The sequence below is a fragment of the Gossypium hirsutum genome, chromosome A05 (genome assembly GCF_007990345.1).
Source record: "Gossypium hirsutum isolate 1008001.06 chromosome A05, Gossypium_hirsutum_v2.1, whole genome shotgun sequence".
NCBI lineage: Eukaryota > Viridiplantae > Streptophyta > Magnoliopsida > Malvales > Malvaceae > Gossypium > Gossypium hirsutum.
The window spans coordinates 21985828-22002882 of NC_053428.1; the positions used below are offsets into that span (position 1 = coordinate 21985828).

At 31.2% G+C, this 17055-nt stretch overlaps 1 protein-coding gene across 2 annotated transcripts; it reads left to right on the plus strand.

The window, feature by feature from the left end:
- Nucleotides 1-5220: 5220 nt before the first annotated feature.
- On the plus strand, nt 5221-9002 carry LOC107957841 (XIAP-associated factor 1). Of its 2 annotated transcripts, none has more exons than XM_016893432.2 (6): nt 5221-5365; nt 5444-5528; nt 6465-6600; nt 7352-7489; nt 7581-7702; nt 8574-9002. In XM_016893432.2, the coding sequence occupies exons 2-6, from the start codon at nt 5485-5487 to the stop codon at nt 8731-8733; spliced, it is 600 nt and encodes a 199-aa protein (XP_016748921.1). In that variant the 5' UTR covers nt 5221-5365; nt 5444-5484; the 3' UTR covers nt 8734-9002. The 2 variants fall into 2 exon arrangements, with proteins under 2 accessions (XP_016748921.1, XP_016748922.1); XM_016893433.2 differs by having other exon boundaries at nt 5228-5365; nt 5467-5528.
- Nucleotides 9003-17055: the final 8053 nt, after the last annotated feature.

Below are 17055 nucleotides of genomic sequence, written 5' to 3' on the forward strand. Positions count from 1 at the left end.
TTCTGAGACCAATCTTCTTCTCTCGGGCTGAGTGCTCCTCCTTCAATAGTAGCTAGTATGCCACCAGTACCTACTCAGTCTAGTTCTCCTACAAATGTTACTTCTTCTATGAATTTGCGTCTTATGCAAACTCACTCAAAAAGTGGCATTTTCAAGCCAAAAATATTCTCTTCTGTTCTGACTGATAAGGAGCCTTCATCTATTGGAGAAGCTTTTCAAAGTCCTGTCTGGACTACAGCTACACAAGCCGAATATAATGCTTTAATTTCCAATTGCACTTGGGATCTCATGCCTATGCCTGCAGGTCGTAAAGCTATTGGATGCAAGTGGATTTTCAAGGTGAAAAGGAATTCAGATGGTTCAGTGGCTCGGTGCAAAGCCGAATATAAATATATGTCTCAAATATATCAAATACAAGCCATATTAGTGGCTAGATACTTGCATATCAAGTTAGAATTTAGCATTGGTTAATAAACCTATACATGCCATTATAAATCTAGTGATTTATCACACACATATATATAAATATGCTGAATATACCTGTAGTTAGTGTGATCGATCTCTATCAATGCTTCAAATCCAACGAGCTTCCGAATAACGTTTCTCTATGTTTAATATAAATTTGCAAAGCTTAAGCATTCAAATTGATCACGAGCTCTAACACATGTCTTCAATATATTATTAATCATATAATTCACTATCTTTTCTTGTTGATCACAATCTCGATTAACAAATTTATATAAGTGAACTCAATTTTGTTAACTACTTGAATACTATCACTTTACTTCACATTTCATTTGAACAATAATATTTTCCATTCATATCTAGTTTAGAGATACATAATTCATATGTCTCACTCATACTTCAGTTCACTGTTCAATATCAATAAATAGTATTCAACTGTTCACTTCTCAATCAGTATTCTGTACTTATCCATTTCAATAACAGTCAGTATTTTTCGGTAACAATCAATTGATCTTTATTATTCAGTAACAATCAACTATTAGAGAAATCAGTCATTCAGTACTTTTATTTACCCCTATTAATATGACTCGGACATAGACGGATACACGGATCTAACCAACACACCAGTACGACACTCAGTGCCTCATCGTCTTTGCCGAAGTAAACAATAACAGTACGGTACTTAGTACCTCATCGGATTAAACTGATGTAACAGTAGCAGTATGACACACAAGGTGCCTCATCGACTCGAAGTCGAAGTAACAGTACGGCACTTATAGTGCCTCATTGACTCAAAGTTGAAGTATCCCTAAACACTTCCAATCCTGTGGCATGCCAACTATATCCAACTTAGTCTGATACTGTTAATAGGGTTTTAATCAATTTTCAGTTTTCAATCAATACACATTTTAATTTAATCACATAAATTAATAATTCAATACAATTCAATTTACTTTTCATTAGCATACATTCAAATTCCACAAATATCACATATGCATATTGATTTCATCACATTCCCAATCAATTTAATTTTCAATATAACATACATTCAATATTCAATTTCCTCATCAATCACATATATCCATATAATTTCAGTAAATTTATCACATACCAAATCAATCCATTTCAATTGTAAAACACAATACAAATAATTCTCACCTAAATTACTTACTATAACATTTAATCAAAATACAACAATTAATAATTAAATTCACTTTTCAATTTCAACCAATGTTCACTCCAATTCAAATAATCATCTCAATGCACTTACCATACATATTAGATAATAATTTCAACAATTAAATATTAAGTTCAGATTATAGAAATACAAATAAAACATTATATCATATCTAATTCAACGTTTATCAACTATAATCAAGCATGTTATCAATTTATACACAAGTCGTTCATATATTTTTTCCTCCTCCTCCTCCTCCTCCTCCTGTCCATCCACATCCTTAGTATAAATAACACACTTGTAAGTAACATTATCTATAATTTTTACTATTTACTTATATGAATATTCAAGTTGTCCATCTGTATCATATTCACTAAATTATTTTTATCTTGAACCAAGGAACTCAAAATTAAGATTAGCTAAATTTCCCTGAAACTAGACTCACATATCTTCTTACCATAAAATTTTCATAATTTTTGGTTTAGCCAATAAGTATAGTTTATTCTTTAAATTCACCCCTGTTCTACTGTCTGACAGTTCTGACCCTTCTACACTAAAAGTTAATTATCTCCTCATACAGGATTTGAATGATGTTCTCGTTTATTTCTATTGAAAATAGACTCATTCAGAATTCTAAACATATAAATTTAAACTCCTAATTATTTTTCTTCAATTTTTGATGATTTTCCAAAAATCAGAAAAGGGGAACCTGAAATCATTCTGACATTATCTCACAAAATTTATTATATCTCATGATTTACAATTTCATTGCTTACATCGTTTCTTCTATAAGAAACTAGACTCAATAAGATTTAATTTCATGTTTTATTCATCCTCTAATTCGATTTCTATAATTTTTGGTGATTTTTCAAATTCATACAACAACTGCTGTCCAAAATTGTTTTATGCAAGATGTTAACTCCCATTTTGCCTCTAAGCTTTTAATAAGTGACAATTTCATCCCTGCTCAATTAACCTCTCAATTAAGCTAGTTTTCTCAATTAATACTTTATTCTATCACTTTAAACTACTTTATAATCTTAGAGATCAGAATTTCAGCACTAAACTATAATTCTAATTTTTTTCACAATTAGGTCCTAAAATCAATTTCCATCAATTTTACTTGATAAAATCATTATATATCAAAATTAAAGCTTCAATTCTATGTTTATTCATCATATGCTTCCATCACTCATCCATAGTAACTTTAAAAATTAGCCATTAAATCAAAAACTAATGACATGTAAGTTGGACCGAATTGTAAAAGTCTAAAATCTTAGAAATTTCAAGAAGAAAGCAAGAATTAAACTTACATGAAGCTAGAGTATGAAACTGAGTCATGAGTTACAATTCACTCGATCTGCAAAGTTTTTACTAGAAGGACATTCAGATGCCAGTTGGAGGTCCAACTCTGATGATCGTAGGTCCACGGGGTTTTGTGTTTTCTTTGGAAGGAAACCAATCTCTTGGAGTTCTAGAAAACAACAAGTAGTCTCTAGGTCTACAGCAGAGGCAGAATACAGAAGCCTGGCCCATGTCACTGCAGAAATAGTCTGGATTTAGTCCTTGTTGTCTGAGCTTTGTGCTCCTGTCAAGACGAAGGCATTAGTTTGGTGCAATAGTTCAGCTATTGTTGCAGTCGCAGGCAATCCTGTCATGCATTCCAAATTCAACATGTCGAGTTGGATTTGTTCTTTGTAAGGGAAAAAGTTGCGAATGGATCTTTTCAAGTAGGACACGTACCCAGTCAAGACCAGATTGCTGATATCTTGACAAAACCTCTATCAGTCGGGTCGTTTAGCAAGTTTAGGAGTCAGCTTCGAGTGGTTACCAATGATCGTGAAGTTTCAAGAGGGAAAGAAAGTTGATAAGTACGGGGGCATGTTATGAGCAGCTTTAAAGTTAGTTAAAAGGAAGTTAGTTTGTTAAACAAAATTAGTTAACCGTTAGTTAATAGTAGCTGTTTTCTTCATTTATTAAATACTTTTCGTCACTCAGTTGAATGCAACACAAGAATTCTTCTTCTCACATTATTGCTGTTGTTGACAAAGAATAAATATATATGAAGTTTATTTTCAACTTAAACATAAAGGAAATAAAATTGAATCATTATTTGTCAAAATTTATTTAGAACAATGATTAAAATTTTCGTTTAACATGTAAATGATATAGATTCAATCTAAATTATTTTTTAAAAAAGAACTTTAAATTAAATCTAAAAATTCAAACGAATTATATTTATATAATTTGAAATATTTTATCTCAACATTGGCCCAAGTAGACATGTAATCCTAACTTTCTTATAAATTCGAAAAAAGAATCCCACTTATTTACATTTGTTTACCCTATAATTGGAGCATTGAAATTTAACGTACCCTAGGTACACACACAAAAAAAAGAAAAAGTGTTTACTTAGTTTAACAGATAAAGTTGATCACTTATTGAGTTATTTTGGATTATGATCAACATGTTACTCATATTAATTAATTGCATAAAAATGCTAATTTTTTCCTTGATAAAGTAATTTAATTGTATATAGTCTTTTTTTGAAGGATATATTTTTTTATTGTTTCTAGAACAATTCACCAAACCCATATGATTTAAAAGTATTTTTTTAAATAATAGAACCGATGGGACATTCTTTATATACATTTCATGACTATCTTAACAATAAAATGCATATTTATCTCGTTCGTTTATACTTATTAATAATAATTAACTAATGGCGTTGAACAACCATACAATTTGTTGCTAAATGTTGATTTTTAGCAAAAAATACTTAATTGCAAGTTGAAAGATTAATCTTCGTCGCGGCATAAAATAATGCTTTAGCAGTCAAAATGACGGAAATTTTGAGTTTTAATATCCGTAAATTTTAATTTCCTTCAAAGAGAAAATCCATATATTTTAAATTTTATTCTATTTATTAGTTGATTATAGATGCTCTTTTTTTTGTTGTTTTATTAATTATGACTTAAAATAATAAGCCAGCCCACATGCAAGCACCAAACTTTTGCACTTTTCAAATATGAGATATTGTTTGAATAAAAATATAAATTATTAAATATTAACAATAAAGGGCAAATATTATTCTACTTCTTATTTTTTATGGGAAACCATTAAATTTTTTTCTTGTCGTCGCTTAAGAAGCTTTTAATTTGCTAAAACTCTAGCAGATGCTTCAACGGTCAATGTGATTTTGGAGTATCAAAGTAAATTTAAAAGTTGATTACAAGAAAAATAAATATTTATAAATAAATATTTAATGTATCGACCATATATAAAAATTATTTTATAATTTTTTTCAAAAGTATAAATTACTATGTTATTTTATTTTGATAAATTTATGTAGATATGCGAATAAGAGAATTTATGCAATCTTTTCATAGAGTTAACTTTGAAGGGCTTACTGCTGATGGCCCAACTATAAAATATTAAGTCCACAAGATTTTAAAGCCCAAATTGCAAATAGTCGTGGTACTCACCGCCCTTGGAAGGAGCGTAGGGAAAAAGTTGAACGGTGGACTCCAAGGGTGGGCCCCAAAGTCATCATCTAATTCGTTCAACCAAAGTGTTAATCAACGTAATTTTCTCTCTGTCTTCGCTCGATTTTTTTTATTTTATAATTTTCTTTTCGTATAAATTTTGAGAAAAATAAGAGAAAAAAAATTAAAAAGGAAAGAAGAGAGTTTCCTACGAAAATCAAGGGCTTGTTTTTTGCAGGTTTAATTACTAATCTTGATTAAGAATTTTAATTATCACATCTGATTTCCCTCTCAATTTTATCTTTAATTGATTTAGGATTTTCTTTTTGCCGACCAAAGATTTTTGAAGGGATCGCTATGGCAGTTGCTTCGGACGAAACCACCCGCATATGCAATCACTGGTATTTTTTATTAGTATATTTGCAGACCATTTTCTAGAATTAAATTTTCATATGTTGAGTTTTCGACGCAATCTTCCTGATCGCAGCCCTTTTGTTCCTTTATTCTTATATCAGCTTAGAATTTGCGTCTTTCTGCTTAAATTTGTTGTTCTTTTTTCTTTCTTTTTTTAATATATATTTTTATTGGTGTTGTGGAGGAATTTTTATTGCCTGATTTGTCTAGAATCTGTGTAGTACGATATTAATTCATGCATAAAGAAATTATTAGTAATTTAAGTTGACCAAATCAAGCTGGAAAGGGAATGACTTTAGTTGAATTACCTGCTTTGATGTCTGTGAGGACCTAAAACATTTTTATTTGATGCGTTTATGTCTTCGTGGTTGTATTAGTTAATCTGATCATGGCATTTGTCGTGCCCATAGCTGAAAATCCTTTGAATTTTGAAAGTCTGGATATGATTATAGGGTATGTTAAACATTTCAACTTAATTGTTGGTGTTTTTGAGATATTTCTTTGTTTTGCTAGTTTTCTATTATCAATAATTTTGTAATCAACTTGATGCTGGAAAGTGTGTGCGTATGTTGAATAAAGCTTGAAGCTTCCACTTTTTCCTATATATCTGAATGCTCGCAACACTTAACGACATGTTTGAAGTATGCTTACATTGTTAGGAAGGTGAGTTGTGGATGAAAGATTACCGAGGTTTGTCTATTACCTTGCTTTCTTGCAAGATAGAAGTGCATTATCCTTCTGAGTTTTGTTTTGATGTATGCCTCTGTTTTGAAGTGGTTGCTAATATATTTGATGTTAGAATGATGTGTTTTGCAATCCATTTTTACGAGGATGGAGTTCCTTTTACTTAAATAGGTAATTATTTTGGAAATTCCCCCGCTTTAAAAGCTTTTAATGAGTGCTTTTCCATTTTAATGGTTCAGTGACAGGGCCATACCTTCTTCAAATATTGATTTGCACTATGCTCATTGTTCTCGTAATCTTGAAAAATGTAAAGTTTGTGGTGATATGGTTCCAAAAAAGCATGCTGAGGAGCATTTCTTAAACACACATGCTCCGGTAAGTCCTTTCTAATTGTTCTCATTTGAATTGTTTCTTTATCTTGCTTTTTCTTCTTTCCCCATCACTATGATGGCTTTTTGAGTGCTATTTGAGCTAGAGCAATGAAATTGTTCGATCCTTGTAGATGGCTCAATAAACAGAAATAATACGTAACATTCAAATGTACTGAAAATTTGGAACTTTTCTTAGGCCTTTGTTTATTCTCTTTTACAATGAAATAACCAAGTTTTTGCTTTTGCATATTCTCCTTGCCAAAATATCTTATTGGTCTAGGACTTGTGGTTTATCTGACAAAGATAATTGATAAAGCCGGTTTAAAGTGGTGGATATTTGAGTTAATATTCCCCCCTTTCTCTTCTCCCCCCTTTTGAACCCAAGTTTTCTCTTTTGGGTTTCAATGCGTGGGTTTGTCAAGGGAAGACTTTTTTCTAAGATCATAACTGTAAGGTAGAAATTATTCAACCAACTGATAGTTAAGTTTAACTGTTTATTGTCAATGAAGGTTGGAATTATTGTTTTCGATAACTAAAAGACAAACACAAAGATTTTAGTTATTCCTTTAACATTGATAATAATGGAAAAGTGCAGTCAACCACAAGTTTGTTTGGCCTAGGTTATCGTTTCTCGATTCTGTTATGCTTGTGTGTCTGTATCTAATGTGCAGGTGCAATTGCAATTGCACATCTACTGTTAACATAATGCAGTTGTTAACATTTGTGATGTTATTGACTCCATATATGTCAAGCAGGTTACCTGTTCACTATGCAGTGAGACAATGGAACGTGAAATTCTACCTATCCATAAAGGTGAAAATTGCCCCCAGAGGATTGTTACTTGTGAGTTTTGCGAGTTTCCTTTGCCTGCTATTGATCTGGCCGAGCATCAGGTGATAATTCTGAATCATTTTCAGTGAGAGGATTCCCACAATATTTGTTAGGTGAAACTGTTATAATCTTGCCGCTTCTTTGCTATTTTAGGAGGTATGTGGGAACCGGACAGAACTCTGTCATCTCTGTAACAGATACATTAGACTGAGAGAAAGATATAACCATGAAAGTCGATGTAATGGTATTCCAGAAGACCATGTCGGATCTTCCAGGTATACATGCTATAGTTTACAGTTGGAATGTTCGGGTAGGATTCGGTTATTGCGTTTCAACAAATTTTTTTATACTACTAAGCTTGTTTTTGATGCCCTATGTTGTGAAGTTATATTTTTGTCTTCCTAGTATCTAGCGCAAGTTAGCATTTTGTACTCATTGCAAGTTTCAATCTGGAAAATTGGTAACTAAGTCAACGTATGGGGATTTATGTTAAAAGTATTCAGTGAGTTAGTTCTTTGGACAATCGTGTCTATGCTTCATTCAGGACAAATATAGCGAGTTAAGAGTTTTTTCTTAGCTTGTTATTTTATATCAACATGGGCAGTTAAAGCTTGTGATTTATATCAATGGTTGTATGCGCCATGTCATTATTGTCTTTTTTCTACTCCCTTCCATTAAGATATGTTGCTCCAACTCTTTTAACTTCAAGTATTTGTGTTCAATACTTCTGGCTGGTGAACATGGGTAGGGGGTATGATCCTTCAAGGATCCTCCAATTACACGTAAAAACTGGAAAAGTACTGAATGCATCCTTGTTGGGCAAATATCTTTTCGAGATTCTAATCTGAATCTGAGTAACATGACCATCAATCACAAGAACTGAGCCCCTAGTAATCTAGGAAATAGTGCATATTTAACTTGTGTTCATCTCACCTGGATATGAACCGAACCTATTTCTATTTTGTAAAACGCCTCTTGATAAATCCTGAGATCGATTGTGATGATGTTTTACTGTTTTAACATTGGGCACATACGTCTTTATTATCTGAAAACCATATCGGAATGTAGCTCTTTTTTTCTGCATTGTCTGAAGAGAGTTGTACCATGTATGTGGGTTTAATTTAATGGATTGGGACCTATGTTTAGGAATGTTAGGCCAGTTGAAAGGGAGCAAGGAGCTCGGAGAAGGCAGCCGCCCGAATACTCACGGAAACGACTTCTATTCACCATTGCAATAGCCGGGATTGCTGTTTTATTAGGATCACTTTTTTTCCAGAAGACGATGGAGACCGGTCCAGTAGTTTAGCCGAGTAGAGGATGCTCATTGGCTTGTGTAGATCAGCTGGAGAGCTTACATATTTCATTTCTGTATCTCAGATTATCCTAGAGCGTATACCATTTTTACTGTATTAACACTCAATTCAGATTCTGATAATCTATGGACAATCCCATCGCCATATTTGCTCCTTTCCTTCTGAATTTATGTACATGAAAGATGACACTGTTGCCTTTCTTTTGTAATTCCAAATTATTTTCTCAATAATAATGCTAAATGTACCGAAAATATTTTAACAAGTTGAATTCCTTTTCTTTTGCTCTTATGCTGATATGTCATTGTTGCAATGTTATTGAGGGTGGTCACGTTATATGTTCGAGCCGTACAAGTCAAACTTTGGATTAGGGTTTTCCCCTTTCAAGCTAGTCTAAATTAGTATTTAGCAGTAATTCTTAAAATTAATTAAAAATATATTAATATTAATATAAAAATTAATGCCCTGATAGAGAAGCTCTTCAATCTCTGATCATCTTCGTCGAATGATAGTCTAATTCCAATATGTTCCTCTTCTGAACGATTTTTTTTTTTGACATTTTAGATTGAGTTTTTATGACCTAGAATTCTATCACAAACTCCTAATTGAATTTAGTACTTTGAGTCTCTTTTTTTTGTTGATACTTTGATTCCCTTTTCTATGATTTTATTTTGTTTCTTTGCTTTTATTAGACTTGTTTGGAGTCACTGAAATAAGTTTATTTGCTTTTTTCTTGGTTAGAGGTGAGCTAAGGGGGTTTGATAGTGACTTTACTAGAGATTGAGGCTTGAGTTATTGTCGATATTGTGGCTTGAGTTATTGTCGATATTGTTTAGATTATCGGGTTAGGAAATAATGGTGTAAAGATTGAGTAAGCAAAGTGTAAACTTATAATTCAATGATCAACTTGTAACTTTTTAAAGATTAAGTGATCAAATTGTAGACTTAATAATAGTTGAGTGACTAAATTGTAGATTTACCCATCCCCACATCCAGGCAGCATTAGTGGCACGTGTCATGGACCACAGTTCAAAGTCCATGACCATTGCACAAAAAACATATCATGGAAGTTAATCTATTAAATGAGGCTCATTTGACCCACTGCAACTAGTTCGATTCGAAGAATATAACATTCCCACTTTTTTTTTCTAAAAAAAAAGGAGAAGAAGAATATTTATAGTAAATATCCTTGAATAAGTGATCTGAAAATAAATAGCAGTATAAAAAATTATGATCATTTTTAGAGAAAACCGTTAGCATGAAAGCACAGAGGATTATTAGTAGGAGTACGTGGTTAAGTTAAAAATTCGGTATCGAGTTCAAGGATTAAATTGAATAAGTTAAAAAAATATAGAGACTAAAGTGCAATTATCCTATTTTATCTTGATGGAAAGAATTTAATTGCAATTTTACCATTACTTAAAAAAAATCAAAAGTTTCATAATGACTTTAAATAATATTTTCATTAAATATTATAATATATATATATATAAAGAGAGAAAGATAAGCTCTTTCTCATCTTTCTCACTAAAGATTGGAAAAAAAGAAAAAAAGAAAAAAGAAAACCGCCTTCATCATTTTCCTTCAATTTCAAGCTTAAGGTATGGTTTTTTCTTCAATTTATTTTATAGATTTTGAATTTTTGAAGCTTGTTTTACATATATATACCAATAGTTTTTATTTTATCAAGTATTTTGAAAGTTGCCATTAAAAAACATTGATAGAAGCTTAGAAAACTTAAGTGAAATAGATATATTTTTTGATAGAAAACTATTAGAAGATCAGTTCTAGCTTGTTAGAAGTGTGAAAAAGAAACAAAAATAGATGAAAAGTTTATTTGGTATATTTGGCTAAGGGGAAGTAGAGAACATTGGCCACTTTGTGTAATATTGATGCTAAATGATAGCTTGTGAAGCAGTGAGTATTTTGGTGAAGACGGAATTGAAAACGGATAATCGGCTCAAAAGATATACGAATTTCAGACTAGAAAACTTAAGTTGTTAATATTAATAATCATACATATTTAAGTTTGTTTTTATAAGTTTTAGTCTTAGAATGAATAAATGATGTTGCTTCGTATTGAATTGCTCTTATTGTGGCTAAGAACAAAGTGAATATCTTGAAGGAGAAAGGCGAAGAAAAGCGAAGAAAAGAAGTAAATCGATTAATGTAACACCCCTATACCAGGTTCAACCCAAGGAACCTGATATAGAAATATTACATTTGGTGCCAAAGTGATTTTGGCTAATCACTAATATATTTGAACATTAAAAAATAAAGTTTTCATAACTTATATTTTAGTCTCTACTACTTGATTAAAGATGTGCATCGGCTGGGCCGCACCGGGCTGGATTCATACAAAATTTTAGGCCCATTTTTAGGCCTGGGCCCGGCCTGACCTGAAATATGGGCCCAAAAATGTGTCCAAGCTCAATCCGAAATAATATTGTTAAGCCCGAGCCCAGCCCAGCCCGGCCCATATTAATTTTTTTTAGCTTGTTTCATTAAATAAAAAATTTTAAAATATAATAAATCAAATACATTTTAAAACATAAAAACAAATATTAAAACAAGAAACAAATAAAAAATGAGACTAAAACAATTCTTAAAACAATACACAAATTGAAAATATAATAAAAGTAGTTATATTAAAATTAAAAATAAAATGTAAATATGATTAAAAATAATATATATATTTAGTATATAATTCGGGACGGGCCGAGCCTAGGCCAAAAAAGTTTTACCCAAGGCCCGACATATTTTTTAAAAGGGCCTCGTTTTTTACCAAAACCCATATTTCGGGCCTATATTTTTACTCGAACCCTCCCATTATTCGGGCGGGCCTTCGGGCCGAGCCGGGTAGCCCGGCCCATGCACACATCTATACTTGATTCACTTACTTAGCTTCTCTCTTCATCAACATGTCAAAAACATAATATTTCTTCACGAGAAATCTTTTCTTTAACACCATTTTTATGCTTTTCTATCACTACTAAACTTAAAAATAATATAAAATCTTAATATCCATACCTTATTCTCTTGAAACCAAACTTTAATTTAACTTTGTCTCTCCTCCAACTTCAATTTTCTTGAATCTGACTTGATATTTTAACTATCCATAGTCTCATTATTATTTTTCTCTTTTGGTGGCTATGAAAGTTCTTTTGATTTCTAAGTGAAAATAGTGAATTTTTTTATAAAAATACCAAATTGTAAAGAAAAAAAAACTCTCTTTCTTCTTCTCACGTTGAAAACATTGAAAGTTGAAGAGAATTCTTCATTTTTCTTTCCTTATATACTAAATAAAATAATAATAAAATATAATTAAATGTCAAATTAAAATATTAATAAATTAATAATTAATTAATTAATTTAAAATATCACCAACATCATCATTACTCTTCAAAATTATCTTCCTTGCTAATGACCATTTTGCTCCTTATGATCCTTCAAAATTCCTACATTGAATCATCACTCATTTTAATAAAATTGTGATTTAACCTCTCATATTTTTTCCACTTATTTAATTTGATCCTAATTCATCCATTTTCCTTAGTTTCTAGATATTTTCACCCTTAAAACATTTGCGCACTATTGGTCTTTTAACTTTTTCATATTTCCTTAGTCTTTTTTTGAATTAATACATCATAATATACTTCCTAAACAGATTTTGTTGACATAACTCAAACTTTCCCCCTTTTTTTTTCACTTTATTTCCTTATTTTACTGTATCAAAGATAATATCTCACTTTCTTACTGTAGCAACTTTCAAGGTGTTACAATTAAAACTTCAGTTTGTGCTAATATCTTATTTTCATTACATAAAGCTTTAAAATATTTAATTTCATATGACTAGTTATATTTATTTTATTTTATTTTTATGATTTTTGGATGAGCTTGAATAATTTATTTAATATTTACAAAATTATGTTTCGAGATGAATACTATGCTTTTCATAAGACTAAATTAGCGAATTCATTGTTATGATTTGGATTTGAGTATTATGATTTTAGATGATTGAGTAAGAAAATATTTAATATGTTTCAAATTGGAAGCCTATTTTACATTCGGCGATATGTGATTTGAATATGAAACAGAATTGAAATGAGAATTATATGAAAATAGAATTGAAATGAATCATTAAATTTGGTTTTTACCCCGTTTCACTAAGTTAGACTAAATCAGATATAGTTGGCATATCATAGAGTCTTTATGTCAGAAAATTTAGGTCTTCCCAATTCCCAGAAGGTCGAGGGAGAAAAGGCCAAGTCAGTCAGTTGTTATTGTTGTTAGCCCCAATTCCCAGAAGGTCGTAGGCAGTCCCAATTCCCAGAGGGTCGTGGACTACTCTGATAGCCATCGTTGCCGAACAACTCGAGGTGGCAGATTCGTGTATCTGGTTATGAGTCTAAACTTTAGAACGGGGTCTAAATTGAAAGAAAAGCAAAAACAAAACTTGAATTTACATATTGTGCAAATTAAATTAATTATGCAATTTTGAATTTAATTAAAAAGCTTATTTTCTTTATTCGATTTGTGAATATCAAAATATTAAAGTTTATTAATATTAGAATTTTCTTTTATTGTGATGTTATTAATGATATTTACAATCATGTTTTAGTTTATTTCTATCAATTAATTTGTGTCCAAAACTTATGTAATGATTTATATGATATTAGCACTAATTGCTTAGCGTAGGTTTGTTTATTTTTCCGTGCGCAGGTAATTAGATTCGTTAGATCGTTCTTGCAGCATCCGAAGAACCGAAGTTCAGCTCAAACAATGTTGGTGAAGAGTTAACATTATAGTTGATGTAAATGGTATGTACCTAGGCTTATATATATAATATTGTGTCGTACACTGAATTTAAATATTTTCATTATGTATTCTTAGCTAGTATCTTATAACTAATGTTTTGATAAAATAGTAAAGCGTAGAAATCTAATTTATTGATATGTTTTGAGAAATTGTAATGTTGGGAATTTATTTGGGAGATAATTTGAATGTGGATATTTTGTGAAAATCTAAATTTTACAGGGGATTTTATGTAAAATAGGCAGAAATGCTGCTGAAATTTTTATAAAATAATTTTACCACTGCGTTTCCGTTTAAAAAAAAAAGAAGGAAAAGTGAGTTGCTTCGATAACGAAATGTGACATTTTATATTCTAATCCAATGACTGAGTCGAGTATAGGGTGTCACATTTGAATGGTATCAAAGCTATCTGAATTTGATACCAGATGTGTAAAAATGTGATGTAATATGTATAGTAAAGTCTAGTGTACATGCCATTATTAAATATTGAGTTTGAGCTAAAATCGGATGTTGAAATTGTTTTGTTTAAAATTTTGTATAATAATATGTATGAGGAATTGAGAGATAGTATGGAACTAGTGTTCATTAGTCCCCGAGAACTTCTGGACAAAAAAAATTGGCTCAAGGTGATGATCCATTATTGAGTATTGTTGTTGATTTGTTACAGAGGGTTGCTGGTATTGCACCTCAGCCTACACCTTCCGCTAGACAAAGAGGTTCTTTGATTAAAGAAATAAGAAAACATTGGTCCAATGAGTTTAAAGATGTAAGAGGTGTTGATCCTTCTATTGCAAAAGAATGGTTAGAATCAGTTGAAAGGATATTCGAACAATTAGAATGCACCCCAACTGAGTGTTTGAAGTGTGTTGTGTCTCTACTGCAAGGAAATGTCTTCCATTGGTGGAGAACAGTAGTTCGTTCCTACCGTGCAGGTCGGATTAATTGAGAGTTGTTTCAGACCTAGTTTAACAAAAAGTATGTTGGAGAATTTTACCTAGAAGAAAAGAAGAGATAGTTTATTGAGTTAAAACAGGGAAAGATGAAGATTATCGATTATGAACGAGAATTTCTTTGCGTGTCTAAGTATGCTCTAAAATTGGTTCTTACTGAGGAAGCTACTTGCAAATGCTTCTGGCAAGGATTGAGAGATGAGATTAAAGTCCAACTGGCTTCTCACAGGATTACAGAGATTGCTGATATGGTAGAAAGAGCCAAAATGGTAGAGCAAGCAATGGGGTTAGATAAAGAGAAAGTGGATGATAAAGCTCAAGGAAAAAGGCCGATTGGTTCTAGCTCACAGCCACATTCTAAACGAGCTAGAGATTTTAGAAGTTAAGGAAGATCCACTACACTTCAAATTGGTGTTAAGGTGGTAGAAGCCGATCTAGGCAGTCATACACTCCAATAGCCAGAACAGATCAGCCTGGTCGTACTATTTGGATACCACAGTACGATTATTGTGGAAAGAGTCATAAAGGAGAGTGTTGGCATAAGACCGGAGCATGTATTAGATGTGGTTCGATGGAGCATTATGTTCGAGATTGTCTGAAGTCGATTGATGTTACTTCTATGTCATTTCAGAGATCAACTTCTACACTTCGAGGTCGTGGTAGTACCTGAGGTCGTGTTGGTGGCATAAATAGTCAGAGGAGAGTCACTGATTCATCTGCGAGTCGTGCAGAGACTACCATTCCTGCCACAGTCTATACTGTCAGGACCAGAGGGGAAGGTGATTGTAACACCCCTAACCCGTATCTTCACCGGAACGGGATTACGAGGCATTATCGACATAGACAGTTCAAAACAGACTTTCATTACAGAGTAAATCATCTAATAATTTTTTTTAAACCAAAATAAAATGTTTCAATTATACCATATTTGTAATTATTCAAATTACTGTTACTCAATACAAACAAGTAATCATAGAAATTAAATGCTCAACTCATAATCCATTGTGTTCATTTCATATTCAAATCATATAAATAACTTAATATTTATAGCATTTGAATGATTTACATGTGAAATAATTTATCTACTTACTAATTAGTTGCACATAATTTAAAATACAATTGCCGAATCACAAATCTAACATTTTAATAAATCTAATTAATATACCAAGTCAACTCTACTTGTCTATTTCAATATGTTAACAACCATGACCTATGCGCATCTATATAAACACATACTTCGTTATCAAAAATGAATTAAAATAATAAATCTCATTCAAATATATATAGATATTTCATTATCAACTCATTTCTAGACCGTCTTAATACCAATTTTAATAATAAAACATATCGAAATTTATCATATGCAAAAGTATAAATATATAAATATATATATATCATTAGCCGAATATACATACATGCCATTTACCAATTTCCAAGCAAATTTCACAAGTCAAATTATATATCAAGGTTTGTGTCAATACGATACACCAAATAGCTAATTTTACTATATAGCAAAATTATCACATAACTTAACCAAAACATGTACCGAATATCACACATTAATCCATTTTCAGTCTTAGTTACCGAATTCATCTATTCATGATGTCATACATTTCATACACATTTCTTATGTTAATAAAACACACATTACCTTTAGACATGATCAACTAAAGTCATTCATTAAACATATAACTTAACAAATATATCAAACACCTCACATATACCTATATATATATGTATGCCTAAAAACATATATATGCAAGTGCCGAATCATCAATGAAACATATTCATTATCCAAATCCAGCATTTATCCGAATTCACTTATCAATCCAAAATAACTATTAATATCTAATGCAAAACATACGCACATCATTTTTATCATGAGTAACCTAGCAAATATATTTTATAATTATGTATATACCAATACCGATTCAACCAAATCACATCCAAAACCATCAACCATATTCCATGCATATAACATATATGATCATGACTAAATTCATATATTCACTTATCATATTAGCCATTTTTGCATGGCTTAAAATATACACATGTTATACCTATCCAAATATAACCTAGCTTATACATGCCATAGATCCAAGTTTAAACTTATCATGTACCAAAAACAGTCGATAGTGTGATAGACTTTGCTGACGATCCCCGAGCTCGTAACTTGATCCAAAATCTATAAAACAGAAGCACACATACACACAGAGTAAGCTTTTATAGCTTAGTAAGCCATAAGCAAATAAACAACCCAATGATATTATCAACTTAATTAAACTAAACCAAATTATATTATCAATATCACATTTAGTTCCAAACATATAAAGTTCATAATTATTATATATATATCTTCATTCATAAATGTCACCTTGGCCGAATGCTCATATAGCCAAATTAACATATTATCATTCAACTTCCAAAGCCAAATAGTCGTTATAAAACCTAGTCCACATATACTCAAATGTATAAGCTCATGTATTCAAATATAACTTCATATACATATACTAGTTACGTGGCCAAATACACCTGATCATTCATGCACATAAT

Coding starts and splice junctions, on each gene's coding strand:
- LOC107957841 (XM_016893432.2), top strand. CDS start 5,485: ATGGCAGTTGCTTCGGACGAAACCACCCGCATATGCAATCACTG. Junction 5,529..6,464: donor ACCCGCATATGCAATCACTG/GTATTTTTTATT, acceptor TTAATGGTTCAG/TGACAGGGCCATACCTTCTT. Junction 6,601..7,351: donor TCTTAAACACACATGCTCCG/GTAAGTCCTTTC, acceptor TATGTCAAGCAG/GTTACCTGTTCACTATGCAG.